Source organism: Anser cygnoides, chromosome 1 (assembly GCF_040182565.1).
Source record: "Anser cygnoides isolate HZ-2024a breed goose chromosome 1, Taihu_goose_T2T_genome, whole genome shotgun sequence".
NCBI lineage: Eukaryota > Metazoa > Chordata > Aves > Anseriformes > Anatidae > Anser > Anser cygnoides.
Genome location: NC_089873.1, coordinates 1983373 through 2000907, shown reverse-complemented (window position 1 = coordinate 2000907; position 17535 = coordinate 1983373). Strand labels below are relative to the sequence as shown.

Below are 17535 nucleotides of genomic sequence, written 5' to 3'. Positions count from 1 at the left end.
GGTCCTTGGAAAGGATACGAGCTTGTCTGAAGTTATCTCCAACAGTGATATGGTTACTTCAATGAAAAGGCTGGTGATGTAAAAGCACAGTAACCTCTTGAGACATGTTGAGGGACAATTTTTGATGTCTGGCCCCAAAATCTGGAGGATCACTAATCTAACTCGAACTCCATGCTGTAGGTTGCCACACATGAAGCCAACAAGCACTTGCCGTTTGATGACACGGAGAGCAAGCTACACCTCCCTGCCCCATCATCAGCTCAACCACACCCCCAAAAAGGAGAGGAGGCTTGTGGTCCCTGGTGTCTGAAGGTAAGAATTCGTTCACTGATTCAGGGGAATATAGTTCAGAAAAACATCTTGATCATTGCTCTGGACAGGTGATCAGGTTCTCCATCCCATTCTCCAAATTTCAGTGCAAACTGAAGACCCTATAAATAATACATAGAATCATAGAATCATCTAGGTTGGAAAAGACCTTCAAGATCACCAAGTCCAACCATCAACCTGACCTACTGAGTGTCACTACTAAACCGGGTCCCTTAGTGAGGAAATGGATCAGTCTCCTGGGTGGTCAGCCTTACTTCTGTTGCATAAGATAAGGGGTATGCTAGTCAGCGCTTCATGGTCAGTCTGGTTTGTGTTTGGTGGATAATGATTTTCTGATCATCTGTTCATTTTTTCTTTTCCTTTCAAGAGCTTCAGGGGCTCACCAACTCGTGGAGGCTACGACTCGTATGGGTTTGTTATGAAGGGAGAGAAAGGAGAGAGGGTGAGTCCATTTTCATGAATCATCCACTTGGTTAATTAATATACAACTAAATTATTAGTAACAATGAAGAGATCTAGCAAAGAATCATTCTCAGATCTTTTATGCTGACTTTTTGATATATCTTCATGCTGGCTTTGAAAATCAGGCAAAAAGGAAAAGACGCATATATGTGTGTGTTGTGCTGGCAACGAAGGATTCTCTGAAGCAGTGCAGAAAGCTAGTACTGCTTGAAGATGTTTGGGCTTGCAGATCTGGAGCCATAACTTGCATACTATCACTTTCCACGTGTTTAGGGCCTGCCTGGGAAGGATGGCATTCCTGGGCTGCCGGGTAGGCCGGGGCGGACAGGTCCTCCTGGTCCCCCAGGGCTCATGGTATGTATTTGTTTTAACAAACTCTGTAATAATGGCATTTAATGGAGAAATCAGCATGGCTCTCAAGTCTCTCTCTCTCCTGTTTTGCAGGGTCTTCCTGGCATCCAAGGTGATATTGTAAGTATATTGAATGCAGCAAATGTAATCAATGCAGTGGGACCCTAAAGCTTTGCTTCTTAAGCTTTTCAAAGGCCAGTTGTGCTGAGCAGGACAGGAGACCCCAGGTGGCATGTTCTACCCTTCTGTCACCAAACAGCTCCAGACCAAGACAAGGAAGAGTCTGTTGACTCTTTTTTTTCTTCTTTTTTTTTTTCCTTCTTTTTTTTTTCTTTTTCTGGGTTCTGCATCCCCTGCCAGGACTATCACTTCTGGCTGTGTACTGGAGTCAGCCACTCAGATTTCCTTATATTCGGAGATCTGGCCAATAATGCAATACAACACAGGCATGTTTCTAGCTAAGTAATCCTCAGTGAACCAGACCTCTCCAGAAAAAAGGCCAATGACTGTGAACTCTGCCTTCAGTGGCATACCCGTCCTGCTGCATAATCACCAGCTGCATCGTTAGCTCACAGACTTCCCATACCAAAACTGTTCATGCAACTATTTATACCGTTGCTTGGAAAACACGTCTAGCCAGACCAGCCAAACCTCATGTGCGCTTGTTTTTGCTAGCCATGCTGCTAATTGCTGCATGCTGTCAATGTTATTGGTGATGGCACAGCTTTACTCATTAGAAGAGCCATCACAGGTGTTTTACCAGGACTCTACTAGTAGAAAACAGTGTTTGACGGCCAAAATCACCCTTGCCTCTGAAGGCTATATTAAGAAGAGGCAGATAACAATGTGCCCAGGTTGTTTGAGATGCCCTAGACTTTCCTAGGCGACCATGTAGAGTTGATAAAATATGGGACTTGGTGGACACTCCTGAAGTGAGAGCTTAGGGCCAGGCAGGTATAAGATAACATCATAAATGGCACAAGACACCAGTGCATGTGTACTTGCACTGAGCTTTTGATCTCTGTTGGCTGCAAAAGGATGTAAACAGGCAGCTCTAGTGGAGAAACAGCATTTCATTGTCATCATCTTGAACTTAACTCTAACTTTTGGGCTCAGTTCAGTTGCTTAAAGTGTTCTCTCATGTTGTTTGAGATGCCCTTTTATCCCACCAAACCTCTAGCTGATGCTCCAGAATTACACAGTGTACATGTATAAAATGTGTAGAAAAACATTGGCCCCAGGAATGACACACACATGATTCTCATCATTGTTGGGACCAAAACCCACTTCTAGGAACATATTCACATGACTACTTAAAAACTGAATGAAGTTTTATAAGTCTTTGACTTGAACAGCCCACAATGATGGTCTTGTGGGTGCTTTGTTGCTTAACGCTGTGTGATTTATCTTTAATTCCAGGGAGCTCCTGGCTATCCAGGACCAGTGGGGCCAAAAGGAGACCGGGTGAGTTCCATTCCTGGGATTCACTGGAAAAAAAAAAGAACAACAACAAAAAACTATTGTCTTGCTCTGTTCTCTTATTTCTAAGCATTTGCACAGTGACCTGTGACTTCATATTCATAATATGTGAATATGACGTTCTGAACTACTCATAACTAGCCCTCCTACACCACTCGTTTTTTGCTTAGGGGTTTGTCCTTCAGCTTTGCTAGGAGGCATTTAAAATCTCTGTGGAGAAAACTGCTCAGTTATTATCACAGGTCCTTGGGACATTTCAGCTGGTTATTTGCAGAAGCAGGTAGCAGCTGGTTGGATCATTCTGCATTTTGGAGAGTTTCCCCTATGAAGAAGCCTGTTTGCACACTTTTAGGACACAGAAAGATAAGGCTTCAAGACCAGTTGTAGGCAGTTCCTATGAGCGGTCCTCCTGTCCTTCCATCATCCCCAAATTCATGTTTCTCCTCCTTCCTTGCATGGACCCAAGCTGTCTGTATGGCTACACAGTGCCCTGGATCAGAGAACGGATCCTGCTGAAAGCCAACCCCCTTTTTTTTCCCCAGCATTAATTTTCTGCAATGCCGGTGAGCAGAACTCATGGCATGGCCTTGTGGTTTCTAGTACCTCTAAAAGAGTTTCTGGAAGCAAGTGGTTTGGTTTTGCAGTGTAGGGAGGTGCAAGCCTTTCAGGGGTTGCTTTGTTTAAAATTTGCTTATTGCCTCTAAGTCACAAAACTGCCTGTTTTTGCCTGGACCTCCCAGCACAGATGAACACGTGTCCTCCTCCTCTTGCACACAGGGTGAACCGGGCTATGTCCTGGGAGGAGTGGAGGTGATTCCTGGCCGAAACGGGCAACCTGGCCCCCCTGTGAGTATTATCCTCCACGTGTGCTGGACCCTTCGGCCTCTGTGACACTGACAGTGCAGCAAAGGGAGCTGCAAGAGAGCCCACGTCCCTCTCTTTTTTGTTGTTGCAGGGACAGAAAGGACAGCCGGGGGTTCCTGGGGTAGCAGGACCACCGGGTTTACCAGGCTTACCAGGACCACAGGGGCCACCAGGCATCTCCATCAAGGTGAGCAAGATTATTTGCAGCATGGCTCTGTGATGCTGTGCCACAGAGAGTGGGAACATGGCATAGCCCAGGGTCCCTAGACACTCTGGTCACTCAAGGGCCCTAAGAGCACACATTTCTTCTCTCTGTCATGGGACTCTCTCATCAAGTTATAAAAGGACACTCTCTCCAAAATGGCTTTGCCTGTCACCACGACCCTGCTGTTCAACACAGCGGGAATCAATGATGCAACCTGAAAAGGCTGCAGTCAGCTTTCTCTGACATGGGACCAGATTCAATGGCCACTAAGACTTTTACATCTCCAGGTCCATACAAAGGTTGTTCAGTGGCTGGAGTGAAATAACTGAGATCACTTCTGCTGTGCACAGCTAAAACTGGACTGATGGTTGTTGCAAAATGTCTCCTTGCACTGGGAGGTTTCAAAAAGTCTCAGCAGAGATCAAGAGACCTCAATTCCCCTCCTGTCTACCCTAAGGGGGGTTTTGACATCAGATTTTGCAAGTTGAGGAGTCTGAAGCATGAAAGATAACAGACACCTCTACTAAACCTCTGCTTTCCCTTGGAGGTAGGGGGTTTTGGTCTCTGAGGCTGTCAGCCTGCAGGAGCTTTTGGCCAAGATCTAAATTTAGAGAGGAACCCCTCTCTAAATTACCACACTGCACTAATACTCCTTGTCATTTTTGTTTCAGGGTGAACCAGGGGATTCGGGTATCAGAGTAAGTACCTGAGACTGACTTTCACTTTACCAGGTGATGACAAGCCTTTATTATTATTATTGTCATCATTACTATCATTATTATAATTATTATTATTATTATTATTTATAAGCTGCCCAATAGGCTCTGTTTTCAGTACTTACCAGATGGCAATCAACACCCAAAAGGGTTGCTGGGACAGATGGTAAGAGTGTCCTGTGCTTCATGTAGGGCCCTCGTGGGAGGAACGGCCTCAAGGGGGACCGAGGAGGCATGGGAGAGCCGGTGAGTTGTCCACCGATGGCCAGTCCTGCAGAAATTTCACTGGCCATGGTGGGAAGGGGCTGTTGGCCTGGGGACACCTGCTGTCACTTGGGGTGAGTGTAGAGGGTTAATGTCTACTGCCAGCTCTCATCAGCCGTCACTGTGAGACGCTTTGCTCTGCTGATGAGGGCTGTCAGATTAAGCATGGCCAGTTAAGCATTTCTCACTTTGTCAGCTTCGTCCTGCTGACCCATCACTCACAAATAGCCAAAAGGAAAATGTTAGAAAGTCAACAAAGTCACAAGATAACAGCCACTCATTTTGCTAAAAGGAAGGACATGCTCATCCTCATGGCACAGAGCAAAGCAGTGAGAATTGCGTCCATCACCGTGCTCGCCATGATGACAAACCCTTGGGTATAGTCAGTCATGTTGGCAGATGATAACAAATATTGCTTGATGAAGGTTGCTCCAAAGTGGCAGTGATTCCACCTTGAACCCCTCCTGATCCCATCAGCCATGGAGCAGCTGAGTGCAACCCTGCTCCTTCCAACATCCCACATCCCACCCCTGCCCCTGTCTCAGGAAGACAGAGAAGTCTTGGGTAGGTCCAGAGGATGGCGTGAAGGTGGATTAAGAGGGCATGAAGGTGGATCAAAAGTATAGGACAGTAAATGAACAGAGCCGGTCGCAGATTCGAGACAAACAAAAGGAAATGGTTCTTCACACAAGAAGCCCCACAAGAATATTTGCATTGTTGGAAGGGAAAAAAAGAGAAGTAGTCCATGGAGGGCTACTGAGGATAATGAAACCATGTCTGGTTTGGGAAGTCCCTGCATTAGAAATGATTCAAGGCTGAGAGATTACTCAGGAACACTATGCATATCCTGTTTTTACATCCTTCCCAAGGTGCCTATAGCTGTCCATCATCCTACAGAAGTGCTTTTTTTTGTAACCTTTACCCTACTGCAAAGCTGTATCCCATAGACCAGACATTTCCTTATTTCAGTCTTTACCATTTCTACATCAGCAGCATCACTGGGATCACCCTCTTACAGCAACACAGCCCTAAAGTGCCACTGCAGAAGGCACCCACTGCCAAATCAACACGAGCACCCAGCCTCTGTCTTCCCATGTAACAAGCAAACACGTCTGGTTTTCTCTTCCTGAGTGAAGCCAATGATCCATAGCCTATTTTGGGGAGGGCAGGAAGGGGAGACATTTTGGGTATAAATAAACATCTCTGTAAATCCTCAGTTGCAAAGAAACCAATAAGACAGACTCATCAGGAAATACATTTCTCTGTGTTTCTGCAGACTTAATAAATCTTCTCTTTAGTACAATTGGTAACGAACAGTTTGGAAGAAAAAGATTTGATGACATATCTTCTTTTCCAGGGGAAACCTGGCTTGCCAGGCCCTGTAGGGCTAGACGGTGTTCCTGGACTGCCTGGACCACAGGGAGAAAAGGTCATTACTCATACCAGGTGCTTGCAGGATCCATCATCCCGAGAGGGAGCTGAGAATAACTGAGACAAAGTAATGTCAGGATAGAATGACTGCAAATAAAGTGGAGGCATGTAGGGATTTTCCCCCATTCCCCTCTGCTCCCTGCTCATATATGTTCAAGTTCATGCATGGTGGCATAGATGCTCCGCCTCCATCCAAGCCCTTGTATTCCTCTCAGTCTTCTTGCTTCCACCCAGTGGAAGGTCTCTGCAGTTCCTGCTGTCAGGAATGGTTTTTCCTCCCAAGCCCTGCATGCTTCCTGTCCCCTGGATGGGGCTGCTCCTCTGAATCCCCCATTGTGCTTCAAATAGTCACTGAAAATATCCATATACCCTCGTTTTCGATTCTCTCCTCCCAGTCATTGCTTGCACCTTGCCTGAGGTTACTGACTGGACATTTATCTTAGCGAAATGGCTACAGAGCACATTTCTGCCCTCCTCCTTTGCAGGATGGTTAAGACGAGAGCTTGGAAGCAGGTTGCAGTGTAGGATGTATGATGCTTTGCAATTCGGGGGTTCAGCTCTCCTGAGCACAATGCTGTACTTACCTTGCAGGGGATGGCAGGAACTGGCATTCCTGGCACTGCTGGCTCGAAGGGGGAAGAAGGAGAGCAGGTGGGTGGCCTTTCTGCAGTGACACCTCTGCTGAAGTCCCCTTGGAGGGCTCAGTGTCTCCAGAGTCTCCTCCAGGACCTCCCCTCTAGCTTCTCCTTGGTGGGTACAACCTGTGGTTTCAAAGGAAAGGGACAAAGAAGGGAAGACTTGGGCTTTTAAAGCTTGAGTTTTCACTGTTTCTTTTTTTTTTTTTTTTTTTTTTTTAGGGGGTGATGGGCCCTCCAGGAGTACCAGGTCCAAAGGTGGGTACTGAAACCCTGAACCTGAGTCACTGTGCTTGGTACTCAGGTGCCAAGGGATGCATCCAGCCCTAACCATCGTCATGGGATGTAGAAACATTGACCCCTTCCTCAAAAGCAATGAAAAGGAATAATTCTGTGCATCAGCAGTCATTGACCTGTCGAAGTCATTGCTGTGGGATGTTGCGGAGACCAGGAATGGCAGTGAGAGGCACTATCTCAATAATATAATAAATGCCATTTTTTGTGGCCAGTGAGAAGCTGCAGAACTGTAATAGCTGCTGTTAAATGTGTTTTGGGAGGAACATGAAATCTCATGCACCAGGGTTAATCCCAACTCTGATGGGATGAGGAGGGATGAAGATGTGAGGAACAGATTGTCTCACATTTGCATTTTGGGCACCTTCCTCTGGACCACCAGGAAACTTTCTCCTGAGCTGGGAGAAAAGTCTCTAAATTCAGTTTTGAATGGCTTTTTGCATCTTCCTGAAGCATCCAGCTTCAGCTCACGCTGGAAGTTGACACTAGAGAAAAACTGCAGTCCAGCACACCAAATTTTCAGCAATTTTCAATCAGTTTTCATCTCAGAGGATCTGAATTTCCCTGGCACAGGAAGCACCAGGCATGGGCTTAAGTGGTACAAAAGCTATCTCAGGTTGGAACAGCTTTTGGAGGAGTAACCACGTAGGATTGGGTTGCATGGCTCTCTGCACATCCCCTTCTCCAGGTAACTCAGGTTACACTCTGAGCTACTGCTGATGGCCAAATGAATATGAGCCACTGATTTATTTCAGGTCTGATAAAGTCAAAAAAGTGTCCATGTTGACCCCAAAATAAATTATTGTCATACTTCCAGGAGAGGTAGAAAATAAAGGAAAAAATAATATTCAAGGAAATGTATATTTAGCCTGAAACAAGATATTTTGCTTTCCTTTTCAGTGGTCTTTTTTTTTTTTTTTTTTAACCTTCATAAAATGGAGATGGATCTTAAATTTGTGAGGCCTTTACAAGTGGTAACAGTCAGTTTGCTGCTTGTGTGTTGCTCTTTGTGAGAGCAAAGACCTCCTTGAATTGCACAGGCCTGAGAAACACGGGTCTGTGGCCAGGTATTTCAATGAGAAAGTGCAAATTTTGGCAGGGTGCTCACCAGTGGGGTAATCGGTTGGCCATACACTTATAAGCTCTTTCTGAGATGATATCAGAGGGTGCAGAAGGCGACCACTGCTGCTCTCCTTCATCTAGGATTAACCAGGACCACCTGGGGGAGGAGAATCAATCGAGCCAAGGGTGTGCCTCCAAATGAATCAAATCAGAAGGAAGTTTTTCTAAACGAAGACTTTAATAAATACATAAATAAATAAACTTACATGTAAATATAGAAACTTGCTCCTGCTCAGCCTCTGAGCTAAGCTTGGACTTGTCCCTCAGCCCCAGACCTGCACGTTATCTGTGCTGTAAACTTCAGCTTTTCCAAGAATCTCATCTTGAGCTCTTGAGCTCCTTGGGAGGAAACAGTCTGATCAAGCTCAGGATAGTCCAGATATATACCTATAATGACATATGCTTATGTGTATTATATTATATAGTAAATGATCATGATATAACTATTTAGTATATAATAACTGTATATTATAATATGCATGCAATTTAGTATTAGGTATATTTAAAGTACAGATAATAGCATGCTTGATTATAAATGTCTTAATTATAAATATAAATTATAAATTGTAAATAATAGAGGTACTTAATATAATATATAATGCATAAATACATGGACTATGTATATAATTTATGCTATATCCCATATGTGATATATATATAGACATATATATATATGAAAATCTTCATTTTTCTTTAATATTTTATTTGCTTTCCCCCTGGCTTTCACAACCTCCAGTGGAGGGAACATGCTCAGCATGCTCTTCTGAAGCATGTGAGCTTTCAGGCTGACCCTGCTCTGCCAGCAGAGCCTCATCTTAACGAAAGCATCTTCTGTTTTCCAGGGTAACAAAGGGCAAGGTGGTGTTAAAGGGGAAAAGGTGAGACTGGCCAGCAATGGAGCACAGAGCAGGAGGGAAAACAGCCCTGGCTCTGTATTCAGGCTCAGAACAGAGCAGCTGAAATATGAGGTTGGGGATCCAGGGAGGGAATTTGAGGTCCCCCCAAAGGCTTCTTGCAGGCTGGATGTAGATGACCAGGCTATGTAGCTATGTGCCATGTAACCACAGGGTTCAGGAGCTTCTTGCTGCTGAAGGAGCCTTTGTGCATGTGATAGACCTTGCATCAGTGGGAAATATCCTGGGCAGTTTGCAACCAGCAAACACAGCACGACAAACAACCCTTGATTGCTCTTTGCCAATCCATCCTGTGCATTGACAGATTTATTTTATTGAGCTTGATTTCAGTTTTGCAGCTTGAACAAGTGCTCCCCCAGCTGATTATAAACTCAATGATCAAAAGAGACTGTGGATTTTTTCCTAAGAATAGCTACGGTAGTGAAAAGTGGAAATAGCTGCCGGTCTTTCTCGAGTCATTGGCCTGGAGTGGATATATGGGCTGTATCCTGAGCCTCTTGTTTGACTGACCAGGCTGCAGCCCCTTTGTAGGAGAGGAGTATGGATTCTGAGACAGGCACTGATGGTGGAAGGATGTCCAGGGTCTGGCAGTGATGGACCAGTCCTTGTTACCTCGAGGTTATATGCTTTATTAGGTCCCTAAGGTGCTGTAAGCACAGTGGGTATGCGTGCTTGCAGCTTCCAGCTCTGAGCAGAGTCCCAGGGCTGGATTAGACAAAGCACTGACCTGATCTGGTAACTCCCATAACCTTAAGGCTGTCTCCTGTCTCTTCGCTTTTCTCTTACAGGGACTCCCAGGACCTCCAGGGCCGAAGGGAGACCAAGTAAGTCAAACAGTGAAAGGGCATGTTTGACTAGCTCAGGAGAAGGTGTCCCACATTTCCCCAGCTTGTACGGTGTGTGCAGCTCTTGCTGGTGCAGTCAAGTGTGCTTATGGGGGGGCCATACAGAGAAGAAACCAGCAGGGAGTCACTTGAGCATCCCTGAAAGCTCAGCATCTCATTTCTGGTTTTGTCTTTGGCTTCTAAACGGGGTTTTGAGCTGATTTAAGGAGGAGATTATTTTTTTCATTGTCCCAAGTTATTCATTTTATGTCATCTTGCTTTGCAGGGGAACCCAGGATTTCCAGGTGCTCCAGCTATGGGGGTAACTATGAGTGGATTACAGCCCTTCTTGTGCCATACAGCATCATCAACAGTGGTGCCAGTAGACCAAGGACCAACAGATGCGTCCCACTGAAGTGTGGGATGAACTAAGGGACTTTATCCCTGGCCCTCCAACCAACCTTGTCTTCTGCTCCCTTGCTCCACTTCTCGTATTCCCAGCCCCGTGCCACAGTTGCCCACTGGCTCCTCAGAGAAGCAGAAGGATAAAACCTCTCCCCTGCTCAAGCCCTGTGTTCTGGATTTGCCCCCTTGCTCATGCTGCTCTGGTTCCTGCTGAAGAGACACTACTGATGTCTCTTTTTTGATTATTTGCCTTGTTCTCAAGTGGAAACAGGTTCCTCGAGCATCCTTTTCATGTCCCTGCAAATGCTAGGGCAACTTTCAGGAGAAACCTGGGTGGTGGCCAGCTCTGTGTGCTTCACAGCATTTCTGCAAGGGCTGTGGGAGCAGCTGGAAGTTGCACCAAGGGCTGAGACCCACCACCAGGACACATCGATGTGTCCTGGAGGATGCTTGAATGAGCAAGGGCAACGTAGGTTTCTTTCTGAGCAAAACTGGCAGAATTGTTTTGGAAACACAGTATAGGAAGACAGCTCCGTAGTCCCAAAATTCAGCTCAGGGCTGCTCTGCAGAGTCATAGTGCAGTCATTAGCATTTATTTTTGTCCAAAGGTCAGTCGTTTGGACTTTAAGGTGTGTGTTAGCAAAGGCAACAGCAGATATCTGTCAACTACCCCTTGCTTATGAATGATCTTTCAGCCCTATCCCTGGAGCCAAAACCTACTGAGGTTGGTGGGATCCCTTCACAAGTTTCACTGGGCTTGGCATTTGTCTTGGAGCCCTTTCTGGTGTTTTATGACCCAGTGTAGGCAATGCACTTCCTATCCCATAACAAGGCTGAGATTCTCCTGCTCTGGAAGCAGTAGCGTGAATAGACCCTTCTTTGAAAGGCAGGTCCTTTCCCAAATAAGAGAGTATTTCTGTGATTTCTTTTTATCCTCAGGTTTTGGGACCACCAGGCAAGAAAGGTGTGAGGGTAAGTCTATTAATTAGCACTGCTTGAAACGTAGATGAAACTTAGACTAAGAAAATTGAAGGCTGGACTATTTACTGCCTGAATCATATATCCCTTGTGATGGGCTGGAGAGGAGAGGTTGGAAAATTAGCAACAGTCTTGCCCTGCTGATATTTCTTTTGCTTTTATTAACATTTTGTACCTGTCATTCTCTTTCTAGCTCCAGTCTGTGGGGAAATTTGGTATTTCATGTGATAGTTTTAGAAGGTAGAGTTTGTGGAAGACTCGTCCCACTCACAGAAGCTAATTTCCAGCCAAGGGAGGCATTGACACAAAGTCAAAAAATAGCGGAGGCTGGAAGGGACTTCTGGAGGTCACCAGTCCCACCTCCTGCTCAAAACAGGGACAACTTCAAAACTGGGTCAGGTTCCTCAGGACCTTGTACTGAGCACCTCCAAGTGGAGAGTCCCCCACCTCCTGGGGCTCCTCACCTAGAGTTTGGCCTCCCCATGACTAGAGGAAATTGAATTTCTGAAATCAGGGAGATGTCTGAGACAGAGCTGTTCACTGATTGATGTCCATATTCTACATCTGCTTTGTAGAGCAACACATATAGTTCACTTTTACAGTCTAGTCTTCATGGTGGTACATGGCCTGGAGTACGTTGTTGGTTTTTGTTTTTGTTTTTCTTTATTCTTTATAGTTTATCGTCAATCTGCAGGGAAATTAAAGATCTCCCTTATGCTTGTAAGGAGTATTTACTGTAGGAGAAACTCCTCTGGGCTTTTTGACTCCTGGCATTCATGAAATACCCTCCAGACCTCCCTCACCCCTTGGAGCTAATGAGTTCTGCCTGGGTATTTGTGCCACCTCCCTTCATTGGTCTTATCCTCCAGACTGCTTAATGTTGGTTAGCAAAAATTTCACTCTTCTTTTAGGCTGGCTGCAGTTAGGTAGTGACCTGGGACCTGATTTTTTGTGCTTGATACCACCATAAGAGCACACACAGCACCTTACAGTTGTGTGAAGTTACATACGACGCCAGCTGTGTGGCTGGAAGGGGTGTAACTGCTCTGATGGGTTTTGTACGGCAGAAGCCCAGGTACTACAAGGAAAGCTTCAATATAAACCCATGGATGGGTGAATGGATGGATGGATGGATGGATGGATGGATGGATGGATGGATTTCCCAAGGGAATAGTTTTCAGAGTGGGTTGAAATAGCAAAATACAGCTGTAGCCAAGCCACATGAAGAGGGGTTGGCCTTCCTGCATGATATTACTTGCTTTTGGTATGTCTTTATACACAGGGAGATATTGGACCAACAGGGGCCCTGGGACCACGAGGAGACAAGGGAATACAAGGAGACAAAGGAGAGAAGGTAATGCACTTGCTCTTCTTAACACATACTTTGTGGGTAGAAGGGTTTATTCACCAATTGCCTTCCTGTGTCAGACACCCCTGTGCTCTAAGCCAAGGGAAAACCTGTGCTCACATGGAGAAGTCAAAAGCTGCTTGCAAAGAAGTCTGTGAGAGACAAGGAGTTATCAGTGCTTGGCTCACCTGGCTGCCTGGGGTTGGTGAAAATTCTTGGGATCTGCTCTGGCCTTTCCTGCTAGCTTCAGACAGGGAGATTTACGAGCTTGGAAATTGCTCCTGGAAGACACTATATCTCCATTTGCATCCTGCTTAGCACCAAACACAGCACTAGCAACAAAATACCATCAGTTATAGCTGGGACAAGAAGCAGGCTGACCCTTGAGGGGCTGCAAAATAGTGGTGGGATGGTGACAGGTACCTATGGCTATGGCACAGGACATGCTGTGAAGAGCCGAGTGGGCTCACATCTCTGATCTGCAAAACCAGGACAGGGAAACTGAGGCACTCGCTGGCTTCACCAAATAGTGCTTTATGAAAATTAGCATCTCCTAGAGGTGGCAAGCAGTGTGGTGAGGAGGCAGAGGGATGTGGCAAGATAGGGAACATGGAGCCAGAGAGGAAAAGCTCTTCGGTGTTGCAGCGAGACATGCATCGGCTTTGTTTGTTTTTTGCAGGGAAGCCCAGGTTTTGGCATTCCTGGTCAGCCTGGGCTGAAGGGAGACCCGGGGGACAGGGTAAGTGGGGCAACACATGGGGTGTGGAAAGGGGGGGCTAACAGACACACTGGGAGGTTCAGAGGCAATATCTCAGTCGCTGCCACGGGGGTCTTTGCCCCCGACTGTGGAAGACAATGCTAAGGGGGCCTCCTCCAAAATGCAGACAGAAGATCGCTCCTAAATCTGCAGTAAAGCTCAGGAAGTCAAAGCTCAGCTGGTGATGCTGCAAGGAACAGAGCCAAGGAAGCCCCGTTCCCAATTGAAGGCAAACCTGAGCTTTATCTTCCTGACTTCTGTGTTTAAGGCACTCCCGTGTGTGTTCACTGATGCCTAGTAAGGGTTAATGTCTTCACATTTCCTCCTGTGAAGGTATTAATTGTCTCTTTCACTTTAATCCAGTTAAAACTTGCAAAAACTAGCAAATTTGAGATCCCCACCCCTCTGTCAAAGTCATTCATGCAATTAATGATTTCAGAAATGATGAAGACATGTATCTAGACAATGTGTGCTTGTAGCAGCCCCTCTTAGGACCAGATATTTTCCCCTTCTCTGCATCATACTAGGCTGTTTCAGCTGCTACCGCCTGCAAACGGCAGCATTGCAGCACTGGGTCTGATGTTTACACCCTTTAGATAACACAGAGGACCCTCATCTGAAAGTTTTCTACCTCTGTCCTTCTTGCCATGTGACTAACGGTGTATATTTCTGCAGGGAAATGTAGGTTTGTCTGGGAAACCAGGTCAAAAGGTGAGTATTTGATGCAGTGACTGCAACACGTAAAGCACCATCTCATGACTGATGTCTGTGTCACCCAAAGCAACTTGAGTCAGTGCGGTTTTATCTTTGCCGTGGGGCTAGTGTCAAAATTTTGGGAGTGTTCAGAAGCTGAAAGGTCTGAGCAGGTCCTGCTTTGCTGGAGTCTCCACGTGACACACAGGGCCCTGAACAGAGAAACACTGAAAAAATGCTAGAAGTGAGGCCTCAAAAATTCTGCAAACCCTGTCTCGTAGGAGTCCTCCTAGCAAAGCCTCAAAACTGGTCAAGAGAGGTGTGGAAACCATCCCAAAGTGGTGTTTGTTCGGAGAACCTGAGCCTCACAGCACTGCTCCCCAGGGGCTGCACTTATGGACCAGCCCAGCTAACCATATACACTGAACACAGCCTTTCCTAGAGCAGGGCAGATGCTCTGAGCCCAGACTTCAGCCAGGAAGCAATTGCATGGCCACGGTGCCTGGCATGCTTTTAGGGACTGCCTCTCAATGTCTTAAATGTAAGGACTACGAAATACAGAAGAGAAACGTAACAACTGCCTTGTTTTCTTTAGGGGGAAATAGGTCTGAAGGGAGAGAAGGGTGAACCAGGAGTACCTGGGAAACCAGGCGAGACCGGACTAAGAGGTAAAGATGTAAGTAGAAGCTCACAATCCAGGCAGATGATCGTGCTGAACCCCTTGATCACTCAGTGCCAAGCTCTCAACCCCACGTTACACCCTTGCAGCAGAAAGTAGGAACAAATGACGAGGTGGGACCAGTCTGAAACAAACATCCTATATAGTACTGGATGGGGAAGTAACAGTGGTCAACAAGACAAGTCCAGGCAAATGGCCTCTAATTAGCCATGATGACTTGCTGATCAAGGGATCCACCCTCCTGCTTGCTCTGTCCTTTCACAGCAAATGAGAAGGTAGATCCCACTGGGGTGTGCTTCAGGCTAGGTTTTGGGGTGAGGTCTCTTCACCCTTGATCAGGGTGGTGCAAGTGCCTGGCAACGTGGTGTTTATGTTACGCTGTATGGATACAGCATATTTTTTTTACCTCTTATTCAACACTGTGCTTTTTTGTTGTTGTTTTGGTCTGGTTTGGGTTGGGTTGGGTTTTTTTTGCAATTGAGCCTCTCTGCTATGCAGGCACTAGCATGGTGTGCAGTCACACCAGCCCTGAAGGGCTTGATTTGGTTTTTAGGGTACAGTAGCTCCCTCTTACAATCAAAGTGGCTCTTCCCAAGAGCTTCACAACTGGCTTCAGATAAAACCTCTCCTACCAGCAGCCGATGAAGACTTTTCTTCAGTTCAAAGGGCTGAGCTGATCCCTGAGCATCAGGTGGAATAGGATCACCAAGAGGAGGCTTAAATAAAAAAAGCAGGTGTGTTTCTGATCCCAAAGCACTGCTGCACAATCCCCCTGACTTCAGAGTCACCGGTGATTTCAGAATCAGGCCAAGGGCTCTTAGCCTGAGCAGGAAATTAGGGTAAAACAGCTTGCTGCAAGACAAAATGTAACCTTGCATTTTTGCACTGTGTTCTAGGGAGAACCAGGGAAGAAAGGCACCTCCGGGACCAAGGTAACAGAAACTTTTAGTGCCCTCAGACCTCAGGCAAAGCACTGCATGAGTTGGTTAAAAAGAATCTGCAACACCAGTCCCTTTGTTTTGAAGCTGACTCCTGCTCATTTTATTACCTGTTGCCTCGTCCTTGGGTTAGATGAGACTATGAAGAATCCTCTGCATCTTTCCCACGGCTTTTCTTTCTTTTATTTCAGCTTTGGTTTCATCTTCCGAAGCCAAAGACTGAAAAACAAAAGCCAAAAAAGAATCAATATGTGTTTTCTTTGGAAGATAGTTCTTTATGCTGTGCAGCAGAAAACAGGTTGTAACAAATCATAGTAGGGTTTGGTGGAAATAACCCAGTTTCCCCCGTAAGTATGAACAGGCTGTTGTCACCATCAATCCCGTTTATTCCAGCTCTAGGGCTGCTCTGAAACATCGCCCCTACTCAACAGCTGATATTTCACATCACCATAAGCCTGGCTTTGTACCAACTTTCCAGGCATTAAGCAATGCCAAAGAGGTGCCCTTATCTGCTCTTAGGACCACTGGAATAGTAGCTGACTTGTTTCTCTCCCTTTAAACTGGTTCCTCCAGGTGTAAATGGAGTAACATTAGTATCACCAAGGAAGGTTCAATGCAACTGAAGAGGCTTTTTAAAGCTCCTGCTCCTCTTTTTTTAGGGAGAAGCTGGTGCCCCTGGAGAACCAGGAGAAAGAGGAATGAGGGTAATAACTGTAATTATTAAGATTTTCTGCCCAGCTGAGTTTTCTGCTCTGCTACCACCTGGGCCCCCTGATCTGTCCAGGAGGAAAGGAGTTCCTTCTCCAGCCCAGGAAGAATCCCCACTTAGAAGTTCCCACATGCAACTATTTATTCCCTGAGTGAAAAATCCTGGGGGGAAGCATTTTTCTTGTTTGCTTTACTTTATGAAACTGCTGGACAGGCTCTATTTCTGATTGATTGCTTCTCCGAATCCTTTCTTGTAGGGCCCACTTGGATTCCCAGGACGACCTGGAGAGCAGGGCATAAAAGGCGACACAGGACAACCTGGAAAGGACGTAAGGAATGCCCAAAGGAGCAGCTGAGAGAGGGAGAGCTTAGGATAGTGCAAGACAGAACTATATTTTTTCTGCCTTACAGTATGCAAGGCACAGAAATCTCCCTCCCTCTCTCCTGGGGAGGGATCTCCTCTTCAAAGGGAGGATTAGGACTGTTTCTCCCTTCTTGTTTGACTAGCTGGAGCACAAGTTAAATAGCAGGACTGTGCAGCAGGGGGTGCTGAGCATGCAAACCTTCCCCAGCCCCACGCTGCTGGAAACAAAATGCTCAGCCCTGTCTCAGTCTGGTGAGGAGGGAAGGGAAAGGATGCGCTTGTGTTCTGTCTGATCTCCCTCTAATAGCTTAGGAAAACACTGGCTGGCATAAGCTACATTTTTCAGAGGGACAGAGGTCTCAAAGGCACAGCATTTCTACAAACTTTGGTAAAATGAGCATCTGGCTGGGGGAGAGAAAGTCCCTAACGAGCCTACCCACTGGGGAAGAGGCTAATAACCTCACCTCTTATTGAATCTCAGAGAGCCCCTCTGCAGGAGTGATGTTGAATTCCAGTTCTCATTATCTCAGTTGCTCTAGGAAGGGCTTGTTAGTCCACAGGATGCTGAGCTAGCAAAAAGATGCTGAGCCCCCCTCCCCTCCCAAGGCTTCTTCTCATTCTGCCTCTCTCTCCCCCTCCTAGGGAATCACTGGAGAGAAGGGAGACAAGGGCGATTCTGTAGGTTTGCACATTCCCGTTTATAACCTTGCATGAAAGAATCTGTTTGGAGGCCGAAATGCTGAATTGCACCACTCACTTTTTTGGGGGGGTGGG

The 17535-nt window shown here is 46.2% G+C and overlaps 1 protein-coding gene across 19 annotated transcripts in view; it reads left to right on the top strand.

Moving 5' to 3' along the window:
* LOC106038705 (collagen alpha-1(VII) chain-like) overlaps positions 1-17535 on the top strand; it is a 108836-nt gene that overhangs the window by 39997 nt on the left and 51304 nt on the right. For 12 of the 19 annotated variants that reach the window (XR_007162833.2, XM_067000099.1, XM_066999594.1 and 9 more), the window contains exons 26-49: positions 181-312; positions 698-772; positions 1066-1146; positions 1237-1263; positions 2563-2607; positions 3400-3468; positions 3578-3673; positions 4363-4389; positions 4600-4653; positions 6029-6100; positions 6694-6852; positions 6960-6995; positions 8996-9031; positions 9856-9891; positions 10178-10213; positions 11236-11268; positions 12557-12628; positions 13302-13361; positions 14055-14090; positions 14668-14748; positions 15648-15683; positions 16349-16393; positions 16655-16726; positions 17404-17439. Coding sequence is in view for 18 of the 19 variants with exons in the window: in XM_067000099.1 (XP_066856200.1) it covers positions 181-312; positions 698-772; positions 1066-1146; positions 1237-1263; positions 2563-2607; positions 3400-3468; positions 3578-3673; positions 4363-4389; positions 4600-4653; positions 6029-6100; positions 6694-6852; positions 6960-6995; positions 8996-9031; positions 9856-9891; positions 10178-10213; positions 11236-11268; positions 12557-12628; positions 13302-13361; positions 14055-14090; positions 14668-14748; positions 15648-15683; positions 16349-16393; positions 16655-16726; positions 17404-17439 (1452 nt within the window). In the remaining variant the exon portion in view is untranslated. The remainder of the gene's footprint in view (positions 1-180; positions 313-697; positions 773-1065; positions 1147-1236; positions 1264-2562; positions 2608-3399; positions 3469-3577; positions 3674-4362; positions 4390-4599; positions 4654-6028; positions 6101-6693; positions 6853-6959; positions 6996-8995; positions 9032-9855; positions 9892-10177; positions 10214-11235; positions 11269-12556; positions 12629-13301; positions 13362-14054; positions 14091-14667; positions 14749-15647; positions 15684-16348; positions 16394-16654; positions 16727-17403; positions 17440-17535) is intronic. The other 7 variants (XM_066999872.1, XM_067000257.1, XM_048062663.2 and 4 more) reach the window with 5 other exon arrangements.